This window comes from Crotalus tigris, unplaced genomic scaffold, assembly GCF_016545835.1.
Source record: "Crotalus tigris isolate CLP2741 ecotype Arizona unplaced genomic scaffold, ASM1654583v1 scf7180000024119.3904262, whole genome shotgun sequence".
In the NCBI taxonomy this organism is placed as follows: domain Eukaryota; kingdom Metazoa; phylum Chordata; class Lepidosauria; order Squamata; family Viperidae; genus Crotalus; species Crotalus tigris.
The window spans coordinates 3,247,115-3,272,065 of NW_024100396.1; the positions used below are offsets into that span (position 1 = coordinate 3,247,115).

General features: G+C 37.9%; 1 protein-coding gene across 3 annotated transcripts in view; it reads right to left on the bottom strand.

Annotated features, from left to right (window-relative positions):
- The window catches only part of KDM1B (lysine demethylase 1B), a 27,581-nt gene continuing 2,630 nt past the window's right edge, over positions 1-24,951 (bottom strand). For all 3 annotated transcript variants that reach the window (XM_039322651.1, XM_039322654.1, XM_039322652.1), the window contains 20 exons: positions 23,606-23,699; positions 22,084-22,208; positions 20,374-20,463; positions 18,541-18,652; positions 17,656-17,772; positions 16,801-16,839; positions 13,719-13,923; positions 13,314-13,492; positions 12,148-12,324; positions 11,443-11,517; positions 10,567-10,704; positions 9,457-9,628; positions 8,466-8,593; positions 7,681-7,812; positions 7,077-7,151; positions 5,232-5,348; positions 4,440-4,565; positions 3,974-4,096; positions 3,047-3,199; positions 1-1,669 (listed from right to left, as the gene is read on the bottom strand). In XM_039322651.1, the coding sequence (XP_039178585.1) occupies positions 1,586-1,669; positions 3,047-3,199; positions 3,974-4,096; positions 4,440-4,565; positions 5,232-5,348; positions 7,077-7,151; positions 7,681-7,812; positions 8,466-8,593; positions 9,457-9,628; positions 10,567-10,704; positions 11,443-11,517; positions 12,148-12,324; positions 13,314-13,492; positions 13,719-13,923; positions 16,801-16,839; positions 17,656-17,772; positions 18,541-18,652; positions 20,374-20,463; positions 22,084-22,208; positions 23,606-23,695 (2,457 nt within the window). In that variant the 5' untranslated portion in view covers positions 23,696-23,699 and the 3' untranslated portion in view covers positions 1-1,585. The remainder of the gene's footprint in view (positions 1,670-3,046; positions 3,200-3,973; positions 4,097-4,439; positions 4,566-5,231; positions 5,349-7,076; positions 7,152-7,680; positions 7,813-8,465; positions 8,594-9,456; positions 9,629-10,566; positions 10,705-11,442; positions 11,518-12,147; positions 12,325-13,313; positions 13,493-13,718; positions 13,924-16,800; positions 16,840-17,655; positions 17,773-18,540; positions 18,653-20,373; positions 20,464-22,083; positions 22,209-23,605; positions 23,700-24,951) is intronic.

Consider the following 24,951-nt stretch of genomic DNA (forward strand, 5'->3'; position numbering starts at 1 on the left):
CGGCTCTTGTCCAGCAATTTACAGTGGCCTTTCAAGCCATGGCCACCGGCAGCACAGCCACACTGGCAGCCTGTCCCCCTTCCCTTGTCCCTTCCTGGGGATGGAGGGACGGAAGGGGCAAAGAGAGAAGGGAAGGAGGGAAGCCGGCTCAGCCTCTCCACGCGGTGAGGAGCATGCCACTACCTGCCGAAATTGGGCAGACTTGGGGGGGGGGCTGGGTGGTATGGTGTAGGTAACATGGATTCTCATGCCGCGACCCTTCCCCAGCTGCGTTTATCTGTTTTTCGCTGCCACCTGTGTGCGCGCCCAGCCTGTTTTTTGTCCTCTCCTCTCTTGCCCCTCCTTCTCCTTTTCCCTTTGGTGCAGCTCCAGCTGACTCTCCTAAAGCCGCATATTTTTTTTCTGTCCTCCTGCCCAAACTGCCACCTTTTATATCCCTGTCTTTGCCCCCTCCTCCTCCTTTCTCTTCCTGGTGTGCCAGAAGTGCTGATCCTAGGGCCTATGCCTCACCCCAAGCAGCCCTGCAGATCCTGAAGACTCGGTCATGGCAAGTCCTGCACTGTGCTGCTTTGGCTCGTTCCCCCTCCCCGGTACCCTGGGCTGGGCTGGGCTGGGCCGCATACCACCTGCCACGTGCCAGTGTACCACAGGTGTATTATTGGTTGAAAAGCCCTGTTCTAGTCCATCCCCTTGCCCATGGCAGGAGTCTTTATACCACCTTGGACAAATGATTGAGCAATCTTTTCTTGAAAATATCCAGCAATGGAGCAGTCACAATTCCAGGAGGCAAGCCTTTCCACTATATATTTAGAAAACATTTTTTAAATATGTTTACAGGATGTTTTTGAAAAATAAAGAACAGATATTTATGTTGGCAATTTATGCTGAAATTGTCACTGTACAACATCATGTGTTATTACAACATCTTAAATTTGTTTTCTTCTGGAAGATGTCACATCATTTAACTTTTCAAAAAGTCCAATTTTAAGCCAAAAAAAGTTTTCAGAGTTGCCTATTTCCATTACACTTCCTTAATTAGAGTTCTGATTACCTAAACTGTAACTGGACAGAAAGGAAATGTCCACATAATATTTTTTGTTAGTCCATTTACATGATAAGCAAATACTAAGCTTCACACAGTTCTTTTTATGTCATGTTTTGCAAGTCAATAATAAATGTTAAGATTGTTTATGCATAATATATAACTGAATGGCACCAAAGGCCTCCATGTTTATATTTATAACTATTTCTTAAGGGTTTTTTTTCACCCTAGACATGATTGGAGAAACCTACTATCCTTTTGAAGAAACATTCAACTAATGAGCTATTTGACAGTCCATCTACCACTATTTAAAGTTCATTACAGTTCTACCTTTCCTAATACAGTTGAAAAAATAAGGGATGAATAAGCTTGTCTAGCTGCCAGCAATGCTCAGAAGCAATGATACTGTTACAAGCTTTTCTGATAAAACTGAAGTGCATCTTCAAGGCATAAACAATGAAGTAGCTTAAAACTGTCTTTTGTCTTCACAAATTTGAGCACCATGTGGAGTTAAAATTTGTTTTAAAATGTAAACTCTAGTATTCAAAATGCTGATATTTTGCTTGCTTCTCGAACACCGCTCAAGTAGGCTCCTGTAACTGTCTGCGGAAAGTGCCGATTTGTGGCCTGTTTAAAACAAAATAAGTTTCAGAATATATATTTTGAGAGAAATATAATTAACAAAATTCTTAAAATACACAATATGCCATCCTCAAAGAAAAGGTTTTCTTTATAAAAGATCTACTTAATCTACAATTAGAGATGTTTTATAGAAATTTATGTAACTTGTTTATCAAAGCAGAAATCAAGCAGCAAACTATAAAAGTAGATCTACAACATTTCAGCTAAACAATTGGGGGGAACTACCAATATGCTGTAGAAGGTGTTACAAATCTTTAAAAACAAAAATCTCTAGGAGCAAAATAACCAAAAAAGCCTTCAACCTCCTGAAAATAATCAGGGAGATAACAAGGAAGTTCATCCCTGAAGGAAATACATTAAAGAAGGACTTTATGGCAAACATAAATAGGTACCCATGGCTTAACACTATTACAGGTAATCTGTCCATTTGTTCAATGATTATTCAAAGTTATTGCAATACTGAAAAAAATGGACGTATCACTGGTTCTCAAATGCCGGCCATCTCAGCATCCCTGCAATCAGACAACTGTAGGCCAAGCACTTGGGTGTCCAGCTCAAAGCATGACACTACAGAAAGCCATGGTCACATGATCACCATTTGCAATCCTTCCACAAACGAACTCGATGGGGAAGGCGGGTTACAAGTCACTCCAGTTTCTTCTCCCACCCATACACTCATAGCCTCTACTGGCCCTTCCAGGCTCTGCCATGGCCTCCCATGACTCACATATGGCCTCCCCCAGGCTCCCCAATCCTGCAGCATCCACATGCTCCCACCTCTTCCTATATCTTCAGGTTAAAACTGGGTCTGCCTGAGATTGCTGTCACTAAGCAATGCAGTCACATGACATTTTATTTATTACATTTATATGCTGCCCATCTCACTATCCAACCAACTCTTGTTGCCTTACAGTACAACAAAAATATGAATACAAAAAACCATTTAAAATAGGAGTTAAATACAGACTAAAAACAGTGCAGAGGTGATATCTTTGTTGCTGCAACAACAACCTGCAGCCAAGAGTGTACCTTTTGGGGGCCCTGTCAACCAGAGCCAGGTTTTAAGACCCTTCTGGAAGACCAGATGAATGGGGGCTGATCTCACCTCAGGGAGCAAGATGTTGCAAAAGGTGGGGGCCACAGCAGAAAAAGCTCTTCTAGACATTGCACTTTTATGACTGCATTGCTTAGCAACATTCATTCCAGTCCCAATTGTCCAAGGACTACCTATAATAAATTCAGAAATCCTTCTACTATCTGCAATGCCTATTCAAAGCATGAATATGTGTTTAGTCTTTTCAAACTTAGTTCTGATTTGAACGAGGCTGTATTTTTAAAAACTGTACGTAATTGAAATTTCACCTCTCCAGCAAAGAAGAGTTTTCCCTGTATGTCTTCAGCAAGTATATCATATGCTTCACCGCTGCCCCTTGTCTTTACAAAACTATATGCCATTTGGATCCAAGGGTCTTTGCTCCATCTTGTAATGAAATATTTGACCGGATCTGGCACTTCCTGAATTACAAAGATAAGCTAAATTAATAGTAATAAAATGAAACCATTTGTGTCCAAATCTGGACACTTGTTTAAAACATATATTGAATGTTTAAACATCTTGTTAAAACATAAAAATGCACAATTGTCCTGTGAATAACTAAACAAAGCAGACTTCATTAATCATGTGCTCTGAGGTGATTCTGAATTATAACATAGTGAATTCAGTCAGTCAGTCACTCACTCACTCCTTCAGTCATTTCCTGCAAATTTCAGTTTCTTAAGCATCCATGATAGTGCTAGACACAACATTTCAAATTAAGTTTCCAGTTTCTCCAGACAGCTAATACAGACTAATGTCTAAATACTATTTCCAGTTGGTGCAGACAATGTTGAAATAAATAGATCGATAGCCTGATGTAGAGGTACATGACATGAGGAAGAAAGATTGGAAAATTCAAAAGCACAGCAAAAAGACCATTTGGATATGGTACACTTGCTGCCCTAAGACATCAGAAAAAATATATATATTATATTTTATTATGCTAAAATGACAAAATATGTGCATTAGGTGAAATGCTCTTTTCCCTAGTATGCTAAAATATACACAACATTTTAACTGTGAAGCTGTGTAGAAGTGGGACAAAATAAATTTAACACCAAACATTTAGAAAATAACAGATCATATGATAAATCCATTCATCCTTAATTTTTTTTAAAAAAAAAATGTCCTGGGAAGTCTCTGCTTTCCATCTGTATGAAATGGATGTTGTTGTGTCTGAGAAAGAAACCAACCTGTTCCTTAAACAATTCCCGAAGCACGGTCATGCACTGTTGCAGTACTTCCTTGTCATCTAAATTCCTTATTGTTCCCACAGCATCTCCAGTAATTACAGACATTAGAACACTGCTTTTACGCTGAAAACAAGAAAGCAAGGATCATCTATTGTTTCCTCTACTGGTGCTCCCTTTAGCAATTTCTAAATGAATGCTGGCCAGCTCATAAAACTGACCTATTTAAAACATGTGCCAGTGCAGAATAATTGTAGTACCATTTTAAAAAAAATCTTGTCTTGCCACAAACACTTTCATTTTAGATAATAAAAGTCAAAACTGTCAAATGTTCTTGGCATCAAATGTACTGTAAAGCAGTGAGATTTTATTTTAGAAAAATGTCAACTTACATTAAAACAGAGGGGAAAGATAACTCTTAACATAATATTTTTTTTCCAAATCTGAAGAATAGGAAGATACTGGATACCTGTGGGTCCACGTCATAGAAAACACTGAAGAGTCCACGTTTGTTTGAATTAGGTGGAATATGGCCAAAGTAATCAGCTCCTTGAATTTTGCTCTCCCAGAATCTGTAAGGAAACTGTAGTGCAATCTAAACAAAAAAGCAGTATTTAACTTTTTGCTCACTTGGGTTGTCATCCTATATAAGTTTAATATATAGCAGGAGGGAGTAAAATCCCTCTCTTTCTGTAAACATAGATCCCGTTATAGGGCATAGGATCAAGCCATTACTTTTAAAGGTTTTTCTCTCAACCATACTAACATCACTAAATAAATATAGTTTGAACAGTACATATTTAACAACTGAGTATCTTATACGTTTTAGGAATGTATATAGAGAAGTGAATTAATCTTAGCTTAGCTCCAACTTATACCAAACTAACGATGTCCAAAAATCTCAAGGTAAGACTGTTTTGAAAAATAAAGGGGTATCTTCCTACTCTGGGTTTATTTTTATGAATACATACATGTGGAATCCATTTTTGCTGGAATAAGCTTGTCCAGCCAGATCACGTAAAGAGCATAACTTCAAAGAAAGTTAAGATGGAGGCCATAGAAACTCAAGATTATTTTTAGGACCCTTTGCCAGAAATATTAATATACGTATAAGGACCTATATCAGTATTCAAATAATAATTTCTCTACAGCATAGACTTGGAAGGCCTTCACTGGCCTCTACATATTTCTATTGGAAAACGTTCCCTGCAAATATTTGCTCTTTGTATTCTACTTTTTATAACAAAAAACGAACTCTTACCTTCTCAATGACTCCAGCTCCTAAACTGTTGATTGCTTTCATTTTTCTATCTGATAAAGCTGGTTTGAACTGAATTGCTGGTTTTTGAAGAATAGTTAAAGGTACAGCAACTAGAACCTTTTGAGAGAAAAATAGCCCTAATTATATTATAATAGAATGCTAAAGGATCCCATATTTCCAAATTTTCTAATTTACACTTTGCTGGGCTAATGTGCAAATAATAATATAATAATTACTCAGAATTTCATATCTTGAAATGTTTTTTTCCATGTTTTAAATTAATAGTGTAATTGGCTACCAATGAATCCTTCTCGTAGTTATATATTATCCTATCTCAAAATTTTCAGTATAAAAATTAAAAAGTCTAGTTTATGCAACATATTTGATTAAAAATCTAGAGAGATACAATTTTACAATTCAAGTAGGAGTTGAAATTTGTTAACAATATTCTTTAAAATAGCTGCTTTGGTTTTTGTTTTTAATTTGCAGGACTGGGGAAAGGGCACAGAAGGATTTGTAAGGAAATATGTGTGAAACTGAAACTGACTAGACATAAACCAATTAATCTATCCCTACATTACATTAAAATAATTTAACCCAGTATACTCAATAGATTTGTTTCTCAGTTTAAAAGGGGAAATAAAACACAGGAAAAAATCATTTAGCCAACTTTAAAAAAACTACTTTAAAAAAAACTTTCAGTGACTTTCTTCCAGCAATAAATTTGATCAAATCCAGAAAAGAACAATGCCATGATAACAATGCAGAAAAAGATGTTAAGTAGGAAACCACCTATCTAAGACCATAAATAGTCTCTTCCTCTTTTAAAACAATTCAGAGACACAATCTATCAAGGAAATGTTTGTTTTTCCCTCTTTCAACTCCTAGTAATTCAAGGACACAAGCAAGCATTTCAACTGCCTTTCCTTCCCCAAAACCAAATAACATTCAATCTTCCCTCTATTGATAGAGCAGAACCCGAAACAGATCCAAAAGAGGAAGTCAAATTGGTATTATTTACTTCCAAATTATTCTCTGCATAATTTTCATGCAATGTCTCCTATTGCCCTGTGATCTTCCCTAACTTTGCATCCACAGATTTTGGTACTTAGATTGCAACAGTTTGCTCACCGGAAATTGAAGTCCACAGACATCACACTAGACTAGGGAAAGCTATCCTATATTCTTAATGCTGAAGTCTTTTAATTTGGAAGTAACTGAGCAGAACTGCTTTCAAAGAGACTCAGTTAATGGATGACCAAGGCAGAACACCTGAGAGCTTCCCAGTGCCACTGAGGCCATGCATTTACCATATCTGAAACTGCACAATCTCAAACGCCCTAACATTACTTCACAATCCCAAGAGGTGTTTCTAAATGCCACACAAAGATTAGAAAGAGGATGCAGGATTCGGCTAACAAGAGTCATGAAAATAAGAGGGAGAGTGCCATCGAATGGGTTGGCCTACCAGTCTGGGTTTTCCCACTTTACATTTGTGAGGGCAAGTTGCAGGATTTTGAAATACAATAGATATTAAGAATTGTAGTGCATATTTTGTTTCTTGACAAAACATTTCTCAAAAGCACAGATCACACAATATTTGCTCTAAAAAAAGATTAAAGAACATTCATCAATTGCATATAACTTCCCTACTCCTCCACCGAGGAGAGGATGAATCAAAACTGTCAGCTCCACCCAGTATGAAAACCTCATGACATCAAACATGCCATCTTCAGCTGTCAAAGGCAAAAGTACAGTAATAACAAAATAAAAGTGTTCTCCAATGCTGAAAAACATAGCCAGTCTGTTTGTTCTAGACTTCAACCCCAAAGAATGAGAGATCACCTTTTTTGCTGTCCACAGAGTTCTATCCGTTGTGGTCACTTTTACCTCTTCTCCTGAGTAATCAATACTACAGACCTTTTTAAGAATGAAAGGGAGATTGTAAAATATTTATACAGCATCAAGACTCCTCGGCAACCTCTGAAAACCCCACAAAACATGCCCCATTCTTAAACAATTTCCAGAGGCCTTGAGAAAGCAAGGCCCTCCCGTGCAACTTCTGGAGTATCCAGAGGCTGCACGGACACTCACTCATTCTTACACAGCCTCTGCAACCTCGACAATTCCAAGAATGGGGTGTGTTTTCGAGAATAGTTGTAGAGTGTTGATGAACGCTGACTTCCCACCCAAAACATCATGGTGTGGCACCTTTGATACACATTATAGGTTTGCCATCACTGCAGTAGACTATCAAAAGGTCTAGTGTACATTTAAAATAGGCTCTATGAAGACCTATTTATATTTCTTTCAAAATGTATATTAAATTGACCATCCATACAAGAGTTTGGAAAGTTCAAGTAGTTTGTGTATATACAGTTCAAACCAATGAAATGAAATATTCTATGACAAAGCAAGAAAAATGATTTTTCCAGGTTTTGATACTTACTGGAACATTTAACCGAATATCCAGGCCTTCAGCTAATTTTTCAATTATAGCTGAGTATCCTGAACTCAATAAAGTATGATCACCAGCAAACTGAGCAAAAAATTCATTATGATCCCAAGACCGTGCAGAAACCTATGTGGCAAAGACAATTGTTCATTCAGTTGCAACTCAACTCTTTGGAAGATGATGAAGACTAGCATATTTTCTTTTCCCACGTACCTAAAGAAATCTCCTCATTCTCCTGACTGTCCTATATGTGAAAGGCTAATTGTATCAGGCTGCAGCTATATCATCCCTTCTTTCAAGCCTAGGACTTAGCACATTTAACACTGCAAGTGAGTTACCTTCTTCCAGCTTTATCTGAGCATGAGATTTAAAAAAATACCTTCCAACAAGCAGTACTGTTCTCTAAAGCATTTTTAACTTTTTCACCCACAGCAGCTCCCAAATAACTTATATGTAGCCAATGAAGGGCAGTTTTATCCCTTTTTTGCAAAGGATGAATTTCACCTGCCAGAATTTTGTAGTCATGTAAAATGGATTCTACTGCCTACTAAGCTCTGGGAGACTAGTTCATTAACTTGCCCCATCCAATCATTTTATAATTTTCTTTCAGACTGTTCAGTTAGAATCAGTCCCATATTAATTAAAGCCAGGAGACATTTATAATTTGGAGTATGTCTGCTTAATAAGAAAATAGGGATCGGGATTCATTGTTAAGACAATTGGCAATACATATTTTAACCATATGGTTCTGTCATTGTAAGAAAATTATTTCCACTCACTTCATGGAGGTTACTGCCACAGGCATATTCTAAATTGCTAACATGGAACTGGAGCACTTTTTCCTCTAGTTCATTGAACTGGATACCGGATTCCTGAATAAAAACTTTATAGATTTCCTGAATTTTATCTGCAAATGTTTTAACAGTTCAATAGTTAGTAAAAGTATTCATTTATCTCAGCTTCCCATTGTTTCAGCACCTATTTAGCACATGTATTTAAATAAAATCCATACACACATACATACTACAGGCATAATGTAATAAATTTGAACACTTAAATTGCAGACATTTCAGTAAGAGTTAAATTCACTAACCTGACATTTATACCAGAATTTTAAAAATCTCTGGTTTTATCTAGTGACCACTTTATGGTAGCATTTTACATGTAGATGGCAGGTCACTGACAGAGACAACTACCTCTACCAATATACACTCATATATTAATCTGGTCAATATAAGGCCATAGCAAACCTAATAAATACAAAACCTTGCTTATTTTCAAGTTCAAGATACTTGTTACAATTCTCCCAGATCGTGTATAAAAGTACAATTCTGCACTTTCAAAAGTTGTATTTCTTCCTAGCAATGCAATAATTCAATGAAACCTATTAACAACTGGATTGGTTGAGTTTCTGCTGTTCACACATGCAAATGATGAATAAAATAAGTTTGAAGAAGAGACCATTTTTACTTTTATCTTCTCCTCAGTGAGCAACACATGACCAAGCTTGTATTCTGGGCATTAAAAATATTTTGTTTTTTCCTCTTTTTCCCCCCTTAGTACATTGTATAAACCTGGCAAACTGTCCTTATTCAATAAACCAATTCAATAAACCAGGTCCATCTAGCTAGGATTCAAACTGGCCCAATTCAGTGACTATGTGAACATATACATTAGACAAACTAACACACACACACACAAATACATCTATGGATGCAATATTCTGCTGCCATTGTTGCACTTTTTTACTCTTTCATGATTCTTTCTTACCTCCAAGTGGAATGTCTTGATGTTGACTTTTATCTTTCCTCCAATCTGCCACAACATCAAGGATAGAATTGAAATGAAAATCCATGCGCTTATCTATTGCAGGATCTGTTATCCTTCCACCTTCTTGGATCAAGTCACACTTCTCTCCAATTTTGTGCATTTTAATGCCCAACTTTAGAAAAAGAAATTTTAAAGGTGTAAGCATGTGAGTAATTCAAACTTCAGTGCCAACCAAATATTCATTGATATTATTAATACATAATAATCCCAACCAACAGCTATTGCAACAAAATATTTATCAGTGTTTTAAAGACAAGTTACCAGATTGGTATCAAAACAGGTAGCAAACAAAAACTAAGAAAACTTTTGAAATCTTGAGAGTTTTCTACTCTCTGAATCAATTATTTAATTTATCATAAAATATTTATAAGCCTAGTTCCATGTGTCATGAAGGAAAGGCATTCTAAATAACAAGGATTATTAATTGAAAATGGTCTGTTGTTTACTGGAAGAGTGACATAATCCATTATAAATTTAAATCCATGATGCAGGAAGAAACTTTGGATGCAGAAGCGCCATGGTGTCGCAGTGGTTAGAATGCCATATTGCTGGCTGATTCAGCTCACCGCCAGGAGTTCGATCCTGACCGGCTCAAGGTTGACTCAACCTTACAACCTTCCAACTGTCAGTAAAATGAGGACCCAGATTGTTGGGGGCAATATGCTGACTCTGTAAGCTGCTTAGAGAGAGCTGTAAAGCACTAGGAAGCAGTATATAAGTCTAAGTGCTATTGCTATCTGTAGCTTAATAGCACCAGCTAAAATGTTAAAATATGATTTATTTGCTCTTAAGAATTGTATTTAGCTCCTCATATCCTATTCCTCCATACAAACCTTCGGACAAATCCTTGCTCTTTTCCATATGCTAAAACTAAAGAAACATTTCCCAAACTTCCCCAAAAACCTACAATTAGAATGCCTTCAGGTCAAGGCCTTCAGTGGAACACAAAAGTCCTTGTAAAATGTATCCAAAATCACATGTACATTTACAGGGATCAATATATACTAAGCTTGTTATCTGCAATGTGTCATCTTCAAAAGTGCAACCCACTTGCTCACACATTAGTGCTATAGGATTGTTGATACAGCCATTCACAATCTGAGCTCCTTTTCCCACAATGATCCCCTTGAAAGTCTTATCGTCCCATACTCGTCCGCCAATTCTATCCTTTGCTTCAAGCACAAGGACCTGTAATATACAAACAAGGTAATGGAGGTGGTTAAGAAATACTTCAATCTCGATGGGTTTTTTTTTCAGCAGTTAGTATAACACCCCAGAGTCATCAAGAGGACAGAAGAGCATTATCTAATTATGTGGGTTGTTTAGCAAGCTTTTGATATAATTACAAAAGTGAGGTGAGACCTAAATAGGTGGGCCATGGTGGCGCAGTGGCTAGAATGCAGTATTGCAGGCTAATTCTGCCGACTGCCAGGAGTTTGATTCTGACCGGCTCAAGGTTCGCTCAGCCCTCCATCCTTCCGAGGTCAGTAAACTGAGGACCCAGATTGTTGGAGGCAATATGCTGACTCTGTAAATCATTTAGAGAGGGCTGTAAAGCACTATGAAGCGGTGTATAAGTCTAAGTGCTATTGCTAAATATAGGCTCTTGAAGTGTTAAGCAGAGACATACTCATATGAAGTTCTTCTTAAAGAAAGAAACTGTAAGGAGACAGTTGAATCTGTCATATCCAAATGCTGGCTAAACTTTATGTTACATAATGAAACCACATTATAATAACTTCAAAGTCATCTTATTCTTTAGTCTCTGCAACTAGATACTAACACTATTCCCCACTGTGCAATGCAGTAATTCACTAGAATACTTTCTGGATCGTAAAAGTTCATGTTCAAGTGATTAGAATATAATAAAATTATACCAGAAGACAACAGTATTACAATGTCTTGCTTTATATGATCAGGTCTTACTTTAATTCCAAAATTTTGAAGTTGTCTTGCAGCTGCTAAACCTGCTGGGCCAGCTCCAACCACTATTACAGATTTCTGCGAGGAAGAAAAGCAGGACTATTACAAATACTATCTAGCTAGTCAAATAGTCCTTACAAGATTTCGTACAAGTTGCATAAAATATAGAGATAATATTCACATTGAAGAGAACTATTGCCAACTAGAGTAGTCCTCAACTTATAACAGTTCATTTAGTGACCTTTTGAAGTTACAATGGCACTGGTAAAAGTGACTTATGACCATTTTTCCACACTTATGACCATTGCAGCATTCCCATGGTCACCTGATCAAAATTCAGATACTTGAAAACTGATTCATATTTATGACGGTTGCAAATTCCAGAGTCATGTGATCACCTTTTGCAATCTTCTGACAAGCAAAATCAATGGGGAAGCCAAATTCACTTAGCTGTTACTAACGTAACAACTGCAGTGATTTGCTTAACAACTGTGGCAAAGAAATATCATAAAATGGGGCAAAACTCACTTAACTGTCTCACTTAGCAACAGAAATGTTGGGCTCCATTGTGGTTTTAAATCGAGGACTACCCGAACTAAGAACATCCCAGAAACGTATTTTTTTACTTTGAAAATCTTTATTAGGCTGTTTTTTGTACAGAATATTCTGTAACCAACTTAATGATATACTAAATCTTAAAAGACCTACATTGTGGTAGTCTTTGGGAAGCAGGGCTTGGTCTCGATTAACTGACAAAACTCCTGTATTAATCAGACCTTTCCTGGTCATAAAATGAAGGATTCTTTCTGTCTCCCGAACACAGCGAATGCGTACTAGTCCTCGAACAATTATGTGGTGAGTACATTTCTGAGGGGTTAGAGGTTCCTGTAGATTTAGGAAAGAAAACCAAGGCCCAAACAAGAAAAAAAAGAGTCATGAAGCAAATCCAATTCAAGCCATACAGCAAATTGTCTTGCAACCAAAGAATATTGGCTTATAGTCATCTACACTTCTGAAAAATAATGACTAAGAATCTTATGACACATTCAACAGTTTTGCTGCATAATAATGACATCACCAACTAGATGGGACCAATGTTTTCTGACTTTTGGAGCAGAAAGGGTGACCTATAAAGCAGGGGAAATTAGCCTGATTCTGGATGTTTTCAAGAAATGAAATCAATTCCTTAAGATTGTGCATGACTTAAAGCACCGGTTTTTTCCCCCTTCTTACAATCCCCATTTCCCTTCCCCAGGAAACAAAATTTTGGCCCAACCTAATCTGGAGATACACTGAAAGCTTTCTTGCTGTTCGTAAGCCACGGGTTGCACATCTATGAGATAGACCAACTACAGACATGATGTGTTCCAAAGTTTTGAAAGTATAATGCATTACTTGAAATTGTAAGAATCGTGGCTTCCACACATGTGGAGGAAATCAGGTTGGGGAAGGTTGTGGTGTAGCTTTCATGTGAAGAAATTATCCTGCCGAGTTTATAAAGTGAGATCATCGGAATTAAATGAGTGGAAAACACACGTTTCAGAAAAGAGTACCTCTGCATTCCTGTATTTTCCTTTTCTAAAAGCAATAACGTATATGCTTCTCATCCACCATATAAACCTCATGAATAAATCAATAAAGTAATAAGTGAAAAACCTTTAGATAAAAACCTCTGAGTCTAGTGAATGAAGCATAAAGAAAGAAAAATTGGCTTGGTCTTCCTTACAAGACGTTTCAGAGCCCAGGAACAATCACTATGAAGACGATGGCATGACAGAGTTCTGGCAGGACAGAAAAGGTTCACAGTCCCACTGAGTTATCAAAATATTAAGCTGGCATTACTTGATAATCTTTTGAGAATGCATAAAACGTACTTTGCAGTTTGTGTACCACAAGGCCAGAATGAGATTGCGCAGCGCTAGGTACATGGTGGGGTCCCGGGAATATTCTGGAAACTCATAGAGTTCATCTAATTCCATGACATCTGGCCTTACACACAAGGCTTTACCGCATTCGTTGGGCTGATAGAAAGGCTGGAAGTATTTGTTCATCCCTGAAACACAAGAAAGAATCGATCGTCCAGCAAAGCCAGTTCACAACTATAGCGTCAAAAAAAAATCCAGGATCAAGTGCAATGGAAAACACACAATGGCAATGTTGACTGGTCACTGGGAAAATAAATCTGCTTGAACCTACAGCTGACAATGCCTACTCTCAGTCATAATTCAATTCTAAATACAAAGTAGTTAAGGGAGGACAGAAAAGAAATTCTGGCTTACCGGCTATGGAAGGTGGAGTCTTTAAGTTCTCCATTTTTATCACACTGGATTCACTAACCGATCGGTGAGTACTGGTGCAAGAGGGACTCATACCCACACAGTCTGGGTAGTATGCAGACAGTAATGGAGCAGCCACACTGTCCTTCAACAGGGGAGGAAGGATAAGCATGGAATACCACCAGGGATCTGAAACTTCAGCAACTCTCTAGAAAGAAGCATTAGAGCAAAAGTCAAGAAGAAAAATCTTAGCAACAACTCAAGTTTCTTCCCCATCACCAGTATTCCTGGCAAACCTAGCAGACAACTTTGTCTCCCAAAAAGTAGAGAAGGGAACTAGGGGATTAGCCATCTTGGATCTAATTCTCACTAACAGAGATGAAATGATAGACGGTGTTGAAGCCATAGGAACCCTGGGAGGAAGTGATCATGCAATATTAGAATTCAACATTATAGAAGCACAACCAATAGAACACAGTCAAACTAGAGTCTTGGACTTCAAGAGAGCTAATTTCAATAAACTTAGAGAGGGCTTGGGAAGGATTCCATGGATGAGAATCCTCAAGGGGAAAACAACTCAAGAAGCTTGGGAAATTTTGAAAAATGAGATAATAAAAGCACAGTCTAGCACAATACCAACAAAGAGGAAAAACAACAGCTCTCAAAAGAAACCAGCATGGCTGCATAAAGAACTCTCTGACAAATTGAAAGATAAAAAGGACAAGTATAGAAAGTGGAAGGAGGGGAACATAACTAAGTCAGAATATCAGCAAATAGCCCGAGCCTGCAAAGATGAAGTGAAGAAAGCCAAGGCTCAAAATGAACTAAGGCTTGCGACCAAAGTCAAAAATAACAAAAAAAGCTTCTTTCAACATGTAAAAAACAAGAAAAAAGTGAAGGAAACGATTGGTCCATTAGTGGGTGGAAGTGGCAAGAAGGTGACAAGCAACAGGGAGAAAGCAGAACTATTTAACTCGTGTTTTGCATCTGTCTTTACACAAAGGGAAAAAACAGACCAACCTATCAAAAATAGTGCCATAAAAAACAAAACAGAAACACAAGTTAAGATAGGCAAGAAAATGGTTAGTGAGCACCTGTCCAGCCTAGATGAGTTCAAATCGCCAGGACCAGATGGATTACACCCAGAGTTCTCAAGGAACTGGCAGATGTGATATCGGAGCCACTGAACTATATTTTTCAAAGATCCTGGAACACAGGGGAACTACCAGAGGACTGGAAAAGAGCTGATGTAGTTCCCATCCTCAAAAAAGGAAAAAAAATGGATCCAGGAAATTACAGACCTATCAGCCTGACCTCAATACCTGGGAAGATCCTGGAAAAGATAATCAAACAACGAATCAACGAACACCTAGAGGCAAACAAAGTCATTACTAAAAGCCAACATGGGTTTGTCAAAAATAGATCATGCCAGACAAATCTTATTGCATTCTTTGACCAAGTGACAAAATTAGTGGATCAGAGGAATGCTGTGGACATAATTTACTTGGACTTCAGTAAGGCATTTGATAAAGTAGATCACAACCTACTACTTGACAAGATAGAAAAATGTGGGGTAGACAGAACCACCACCAGATGGATCCGTAGCTGGCTGACCGGCCGTACTCAGCGAGTGGTCCTCAATGGAACTGCATCTATATGGAGGGAAGTGTGTAGTGGGGTGCCCCAGGGCTCTGTTCTGGGCCCAGTACTCTTCAACATCTTCATCAATGACTTGGATGAAGGGATAGATGGGGAACTCATCAAATTTGCAGACGACACCAAGCTGGCAGGAATAGCCAACACTCCAGAAGACAGGCTTAAGATACAGAAGGATCTGGACAGACTTGAACACTGGGCACTAACTAACAAAATGAAATTCAATGGTGAAAAAAGCAAGGTTCTACATTTAGGCAAGAAAAACCAAATGCACAAGTACAGCATAGGTGGCACCATGCTCAATAGTAGTAACTGTGAGAGGGAGCTCGGAGTCCTAGTAGACAATCACTTAAATATGAGCCAGCAGTGTGCTGCAGCTGCCAAAAAGGCCAACACTGTGCTAGGCTGCATTAACAGAGGGATAGAATCAAGATCACGTGAAGTATTAATACCACTCTTCAATGCCTTGGTAAGGCCACACTTGGAATACTGCATCCAGTTTTGGTCACCACGAGGTAAAAAAGATGTTGAGACTCTAGAAAGAGTACAGAGAAGAGCAACAAAGATGATTAGGGGACTGGAGGCTAAAAAATATAAGGAACGGTTGCGAGAATTGGGTATGTCTAGTTTAACGAAGAGAAGGACAAGGGGGGACATGATAGCAGTATTCCAATATCTCAGGGGCTGCCATAAAGAAGAGGGAAGTAAGCTATTTTCCAAAGCACCTGAAGGCAGGACAAGAAGCAACGGGTGGAAACTCATCAAGGAGAGAAGCAACCTAGAACTAAGGAGAAACTTCCTGACAGTGAGAACAATTAATCAGTGGAAAGCTTGCCTCCAGAAGCAGTAAATGCTCCAACACTGGAAGTTTTTAAGAAGAGACTGGACAGCCACTTGTCCGAAATGGTGTAGGGTTTCCTGCCCGAGCAGGGGGTTGGACTAGATGACCTCCAAGGTCCCTTCCAACTTTACTACTACTACTACTACTACTACTACTACTACTACTACTATTATTATTATTATTATTATTATTATTATTATTATTATTATTATTTCTCAGTCCTGGCTGAATGTCACATTAGAAGATAAATCGCAGATATGTATGTTTGTGTATATAATTGTATGTACGTATGTTACCAACAATGTGTGAAGTTAGGCATTTTATAGAAATTCATAGGTTGGAAATCTATAGAATGCCAAAAGAGAGCTAAGACTTTGTTGGGAAGGTAGAAGTGTTCCACTGTGATCTTTCTAAAACAAAAATAACATGCAGACATGGAACAAAAATACTAACCACATCACTTTATTCAATAGCTCTGCATTCTCAAAAAGTGATCAGTTCTAAAATAGTCAGACCACATCATGTATTCATGGCTAAGCCTGCACCTTCTATTAATCCATCAATTTTAATATCACAGGCATTGCTTACCAGATCCTCAGGCATGGTGCACTGGTCTGAGCCTTCCACCTGGAATAAATATAAGCAGCCTGAGTCTTTCCAGCTGGAACAAAATGCCCCCTTTGACCAGTACTGTAAATGAAGCAGCTTCTAGACTTGAATAATGTTCTATCACTGAAGCAATAGTATTGCTGGTGTCCAACATCATACAACATTGCACTTGACACTGAAAGCTAAGGATGTGGAGGGTTTTTTCCCCCCCCCCTAAGACACAGGAAGCATTTTCTTCTGAAGGACAGTAGTTTTAAAGAGAAAAGACTTGCCTTTGACAAGCAAGAAATAGATCAACAATTATGCTCAAAAAGGACTGCTGTGCCACAGATGGTCCCTGGAACAAGTGCCAAAACAACTTCTTACAATAGCCTTAATAGTGAGTGTTGTTAAAAACTTACAAGATTTTGGCATCCCAAGATTTACAAGATTTCCAAAAGGAAGAGTAAAATCGCTCAGTTTTTTCTTCTGTAAAATTAAATTAATTTCTGATTTAATCTGTGAACACCCTCTAAAAGATAAGTCATGTGCCTATAAGTAACACACTGTTGATCTCCCAGAGACCCTCAAAAGAAATCTGATGCTACAAAAAAGAATTGAGAACTACTACTTCAGTGCAAACTACATGAGCTGCTCCTGCAAAGTAATTGGTATGAATGGTTAGCAAGTATAAGGAGACGCAACACTGCAGCTGTTTATGGAGCCACTGAGCATCAGTATCCACGTATAGTACATTGACATCTATGTACAGGCGAGCTCACAGAAGCACAGTATAAGCTGGGGTAGAAGTAGAAATAACCAAGCCTATTCTGTGCAAATAGATGTTGAAGGTACCTTAGTAGAACTGTTCAGTTTCATGCCACAGCGATATGCTTTGGCTATTTGTGAGGTAAGTTGAATTTCCTTTGTCAATTGACGCCACTTCCCACACTCCGCCTTTGTGCACTGAACCTACGGGGTTAATAAGTGACATTTTAAGAATTATGAATAAAGGCAATGAAATTGGTTCAGAAGGTTCAAAATAACCTGAATTACATTTAGCCAATTTATTTCAGAAATATTGCAGGAAACTACTTGAGGCTTCAACAAGAGAACAATAAAAAGCAGGCACAATATATCCAGGAGCAGATCTGATGCTTTTTATGAAGAGGTCTTGGAGTCAGGCCCTGAGTAAGGGCTGAATAAATTCCCTGCTGGAAACTCTTATAGCTTGTATAAGCAATACTGAGTGGGATAAAGTTGACATAAATAATCTTATTATACATGTGGCTCACATTTCTTCTGAGAGATCAAGGCAATGTGGAGCTCGTAATCTTTCTAAACATTTTTTTTTTTTTGCAGAATGTTATTTTTTACAATGGCCAAATTCTAAGGCACTCTAGAATTATTTACAGTGACACCAAATAAATGTAAGCAGGCAGTGCATATCCAATCCCTAATATATGTTCTAATTCCAATCCCTAATATGTGTTCTAATTAATTTAACGAGTTACCTATTTTGATTTTTCACTATAAAAACTCAAAATCTACAACATAGCACTTGTATCAGAAAGGGTTACTGAGAATTTATTAGATGTCATCAAGTTTTACTTTACACCTTGCAACCACATGGAATAAGAAAATTGAAAATGTGCCCGATTATTTTTCAGAAAGATTATAAACAAATCTTTCTGAACAAGATTCAGAACAAACAGACATCATTATAAACAAAAGTGTTACCCAGTAAGGAAGCTGTTGATCAGCCATAAAAGCTTTAGGACTGGGTTCACTTTTTCCATTACTGGTCCAGATCCTTTTCCACGCGGTGTATTTTTCATAACCATCTTTATGACTAACAAAAGTAGAAAAAGTAAATGATAAGGAATAAGCAGACTAAGATTTCTGTAGCTTATCTAAATGGACAATATTAAGAGGGGAAAAGCAGTCATTAAAATAATAGGACTGTAGACAGAAGGATTTTCCCATAAGCAGGCAGGGAAAAACAAAATCCAAATCAAGACAAATTTCTGGTGAGTTCACAGAAATATATATTTAATTTTCTTGGTAGTAATACAAAAAACACTTTGCTATTGCTACCTTCTGGCATTTTTTTTTTAATTGACTCTCCATTCTAGACAATAACTGGGGGTCTCCCAGCCAAACATTAACCAGGCCTGCCTCCTGCTTAGCTTGTGAGCCCAAACAAGGCCATTTAGGTATATCTACTTGCTGAGGCAAAACTAAGCAGACAAGTATACTAACAAAAATTTCATGGTAATACTATGTTGGTTAATCCAGGGGTGGCTTTGAAATACATCCCCTGCAATCATGCATATCTAAATCTACACAATGATTCCACTATTTGATTTGTTTCTTGCAACTAAATCTTGGGTTGTATCCAATTTCAACCATCAGCCAGCAGAACTGGACTTCCTAGTAGATCAGATTCTTTTCTCTGTAACTGGGGTCCATATGACCCTAACCTGCTTGGAAGGGAAAGGAAGGGAACGAAAGATTCCTGTGATACAAACTGAAGCACTATGGAAAACATCTATTATGGAACTCTACTTTTTTTTATTCTTGATGTTGCTTTCACAGCCAGGCTTTAAAGCAGACGATTATCTCCAAATTCTTTCAATTCAAGGAGTGACTTTATGGCAGGCATGTCAAACTGCTGGCCTGCGGGCCAGATGCGTCACTCCGAAACTGCGCCCACCCCAGTGCTGGCAATGGGGGAAAAGTCGCAATATGTTGCATGAAGTCACATGATGTCATGAGTTTGATATGCCTGCTTTACAGTCTCTCACAAGTGCTAGTTGCAAGTATTTGTTATATAGGGCAAGGTTGCAAATGAAATTAGGCTCTATTAAAGTCATCTGTGAGCGAGCTACACTTCCCATGTGTATTCAGTACATACTTAGCAACAGAGAGGCAAAAAGGACCAAATTCTAAAATATGTTTTGCTTTTTACTATGACTCCTTTGGACATAGTTTTGAAAGAGAATATCTTTTAATATCTTAGTATTGCATCTTCTAATACAAGATGCTCAGGTTGTCCAGGGCACACTGAAACGGTATCTGCTAAATAGCCAAAATTTCTGATAAGTGGCAGATTGCCCAAGAATTTAACATTCCTACATGATAAAATTCTTTCATTAAATTCCTAAACTCTTAGGATGGAGATTGGTATGTTCTCATAATAGATTTTAAGCATTTTCTTTTTTAATGGGTGTGGGCAAAATCTGGACCTGAATATATTATCAACCTGGTTCTAGAAATAAACAAAACACCTGGTTCACAATCATTAACATGTTTTGATTGATATAACTATCTAAGAGTTGTACAAATGTAGCAGTTATCTCTTTATAAAAAATCAAAACCAAATGGGCAAAGCACAGAACTATGAATAATAAACAATCCTAAGATTTGCTCACCTCGAATAGATTCCACTAAGCTCGGTGTGGTACACAAGGGGATTATGTTGTAAGTCTTATCAATTTTCTTGCTAATGACTACAGGATTTGTGCTACTAAATGAAGTCATTTCAGAGTATAAACTCTTAAATAAGATTACCTTCTGTAGTAATGATCAAAACATTCGTTACAGAAATGTTCCCCGCAGGACAGATGATACCACCTTGATGTGTAGCCATTTTTAGCACATCTAAAACAGAAAATATTTAAAAACCCTATTTACCAAAATGATATGCTTTGCTCTATAGTTTCAGATTGCTTTTTACATTAACCATCAATGAAGCACTTCTACCTATTCATATTTGAAATAAAAGTCATGAACAGAAGTTGTATAGCACACCTGTAGGGCAGATTTGAAACTATTTCCTGTACAGGTAATCCTTGTCTTACAATCTGGAAGGATGCCTATTTATCATCAGTTATAAAATGATTTGGAGAACTCATTTACATTTTGTCAGATATAGAAACAGAGCTATGTTTGTCAAACTGTTGTGTAATGAATGACAAATGATAGATTGCTTTGAAATTTGGACTGCATGTTATTTGCTTTATTTCCCCCTTTTCCCATTTGATTTCTGGGCAACAGCAGTATAATAACCTACACTTTACACACTAGTTTTAGTGTTACAGGGCAGGCAAGCTTTGTTTCCCCCCCCCCTTTTTTTTCCTCTTTTGCTTTCCTTGGCATATAATAATAAAATGAATAGAAAAATAAAATGAAAATTCCTGAATTAAAAAGTCCTAACTAAGATCAGTAAAATCTTATCAACAAAGGTTTCTTGGCTATCTTGGCAAAATACCACAAGATTTCAACACCGGGATTTATAAAATGGCAGTGTCACTCTTACTAGATAGATGAGACAGGAGGCACAACCAGATAAACCAATTCTACTTTAATATAAAGCTACATTAACAAAATCTTCCAAATCAGAAAATACAATTCTCCTGTCATCTCATTTACAGCTTTAGAAACTAAGGAGGGTTCCTTCTGAGCGTCTTGCCCTTCCCATTATCCAGCTATAGGCTATGTTGTCTCTTATCTCCCTGTTTGCCTAAGTAGCATCTATTTGCCCTGTCTCCCAAGGTCTATCCCACATTCCATTACAAGCAGCAACCAAACTAAAAATGTTGGAAATCCCCGCATTGAAAATATACAAAACTAGTCCAACCTCCTAAAACCCAAAGAAAACAAGAGAGGTCAATCTTACTCAATTGAGAATAAACAAAGCAAAGTCAAAATAAAGTTTTATCACACTGAAGATCACTCACTGAAAATATGAGAGGACCAGAGAAGACTGGAGGGGTGGAGGGCGTTGGAGTGGAGGAGGAAAGAGAATCACCCAGGGATTCAGGCTACTTGAGAGACTGTCTCATCCCACTGGGATTGAACCACCTCACCCATGCCAGCAAAGGAGGTGTGCTCTGGGCCCCATCGGCCAGGGTATTCTGGCTGGCAGGATCTAGGATAAAGTCCTTCTCTGCCATTGCACCTGCCCTGTGGAATATCTTGCTCCCTGGAGTGAGGTTAGCTCCAAACCTCCTGACCTGCCACGACAGCTTAAAAACTTGGTTCTGGGAATGGGCTTGGAACTCCAATGGAGAGTCTTCACACTGCCCCTTTCTCATCCTACTCCCTCCCTCCCTCCCATCATTGCAGTTAAGACTCAGTAACTAGGATCTTTATAATATTTTATTTATATTGCCTACGTTTTGTACATTTTTTTAATAAAGTAAGCCACCCAAAGTTATCCCACAGTAAGATGGATGGCCAATACATTTTACAAATAAAACTAAATAAATAAACCCAAACCTTTCAGCAGCACTAGCAAAGCAGACTGGACATGTTGCAGTACACCCCGCTTTTTCACATTTCCGATATTTCTTCTCTGATATTTCTTCATCCTCCTCAGCTGCCTCTGCTGCCTTTTTCCTCACCTGATAGGAACACAGAGAACTTTGTGACTAAAGAAGCTTGTGCAGTCGCCCTGTCTGTTTTCCAGCACATGCTGACGACAGCCTGAATTTCTGCTGCACCCCTATTTGCAACCATCTGTATTCATATGGAAATGTTGCATGAGTAGCTGGGCACAGAAGAAATATTTTTTAAAAAAAAAATTGTCAAGGCTTGGTAATGTTGTGTACACAGCATGTCTTACTTTGAGTAAAGCATTAATAAAGAGCAGCGTAATAATCCAAAGATTATAACTAGTTTTTAGAGAGAAAAGGAGCCAAGCCCCAAAAAACAGCATTCCAGATGTCCCTTCAGAGTCTGATGACTGCAAAGCATATAAATCCTTCTATTCTTCACCATTCAGTCAGAACTGGTTTCTTGGATGAGAAGTGAAATATTTTCAAAGGGAAAAAAAAAAGAAAGAAAGTCCAGTTGCCTTTTGAAAAGCATCTTTGGGACAACCACAACATGGATGATTGAGAATCTCCATAGACAGCATTTCAGATAGGCAACAGCCCAGTCTGCAATTATAACGTTATTTATTTTAATGGTGGGGGGTGGGGGCTAGATATCTTTTTATGCTGTAAGTTGCTTCAATATTCCAATTGAAAAGAGGCTTAATTTTTAAAAAGCATCACACAACAGGGACACTAAGATTCAAATGCTTAGGTTCCAAAGCATGGACACACTTTGAAGAAATAACTTTAATAGGTGTCTCAGGTACTTAAAGCTCTGTTCAAACAGTCAAGCCACCACAGAATCCAATATTTCCTCTTCCTGCTATGTGTGTGTATGTGTGTGTGTGTGTATGTATATATGTATATAGGTATATAAGTATATAGGTACATATAGGTATGCATATAGCATACATACTGTATACAGTATATGTGTGTGTTATGTATGGGTATGGCTAGATATATAATTTTGAGAATAGGCAACAGAATTTCATTTTTAATGTATGCCAGTGTGCTCACAGTAAAAAAAATGACAATAAAGGTTATCTTATCTATCTTGTTATATCTAATGCAAGGGTGGAGAAATAGTTTCTAATGCAAGAAATAGTTTCTCTTGCCCTCCCCCCATCCATAATTGTTGCCTGTCCTTCTGCCCTCTGTTTATTTGGGAGATAATGGTCAGCAGCAAAGGACTGCTTTGCTTACACAGTTGCTATCCATGCAATGTACAACCTTATGAACTCAGTGTTCTGAATCTACTACAAGCCTTCACTCTTCCAACAGCTGAATAGCAGGAGAGCCAGGCAACAGGTACATAGACAAATACAGGGGGGGGGGCAAGATGCATCGGAAATGCAAACGTATGCTCAATATGAAGATTTAACTGATTATCATTTCATTTATATATTTAGAAAGACATACAGTACCTGTCTCCCTGAACTTCTCAACGGAAGGTTGTCAGGTGCTTGATCTAAAGCTGTGGCCTTTTTCTTCGTTCGGATTCTTCCACCTGACATGGTACTGAAGGATTTAAAAAGAGAGAGAGGGGGGATATTAAGCAGTCTCCTTAATGGAGAGTTTGAAGTGCCCTGCCAACCAATCCCTGCTTTAATAATTTAGAATGTATTAAAGGCAGAATTATTTAAGAAGGCCTCCGAATTATGAATGTTGCCATCTGTTTATTTATCTGTGTATATATATATATGACCCTGTCAGCCCAGATATGGGAGAAAGAAATCTTCTTTCTTTTCTTTTCTTTTGCCTGTATCAGCTCAATCTAGAGCCATCCACAAGCAGCAGTCACTAACTGCGACATCATTTTACATTTTTAGGTTTTTAGGTTTTGCTAACAAAGAATAAAGAGAGAATGGTATAGCTATTTCGGGTTCCTTTAACCCTCATCAGCCACACTTACTCTTCTGAGATTCGAACCTGGGCTATCTGCATGTTAGGCAGATGTTATAACCTCTAAGCCACGGGTTCTCTCCCACTTTGTTAGCTACCAGGAGAGAGACAGGGGGAGGAGATTTTTACCTTGAATGATTTTTATATATGTGTGTGTGTGTGTGTGTGTGTGTGTGTGTGTGTGTGTGTGTGTGTATATATATATATATATATATATATATATATATATATATATATATATTTTCTGAGGTTTTCGCGGGTATTTGTATGTAGGTCTTTGGTTGTTCGGGTTTTCTCCCACGTAAAATTGGAAGTGTCTTGGTGACGTTTCGACGAAGTCCCATTCGTCATCTTCAGGCTGGTGCTTTCAGCTTCGTGCCTCGAGCAGCAGTATATATATATACTGTATATATATATATATATATATATATATATATATATATACACTGTATATATATTACTGCTTTTTTGGCTTTTTATTGTGACCTAGATTAAGAAAATACTTCCACCCAAGCAATCACAAGAAGAAATCCTAGTATAGCAACTTTTCATCCAGATCTTCCCATCAGGATAATCTGAGATACACCTAGGCTGATAAAATAACCCTCAGAAAGGGTGGGTAATTTTACAGAGACTCCAAGCACAGCATGGGTTTGTTAAAAAGACATCATGGCAGACAAGGCCTTGTCTTCGATGAAGTGACTAAATTACTGGATCAGGGAAATGCTGTGGACAGAGTGTACTGGGGTTTCAATAAGACATTTGACAAAGTAGATCAGAGTCTACTTCTTGTTAAGATAGAACAATGTGAGATTGACTGTACCACCACCAAATAGATGTGTAGTTGACTGACCAACTGTACTCAGCA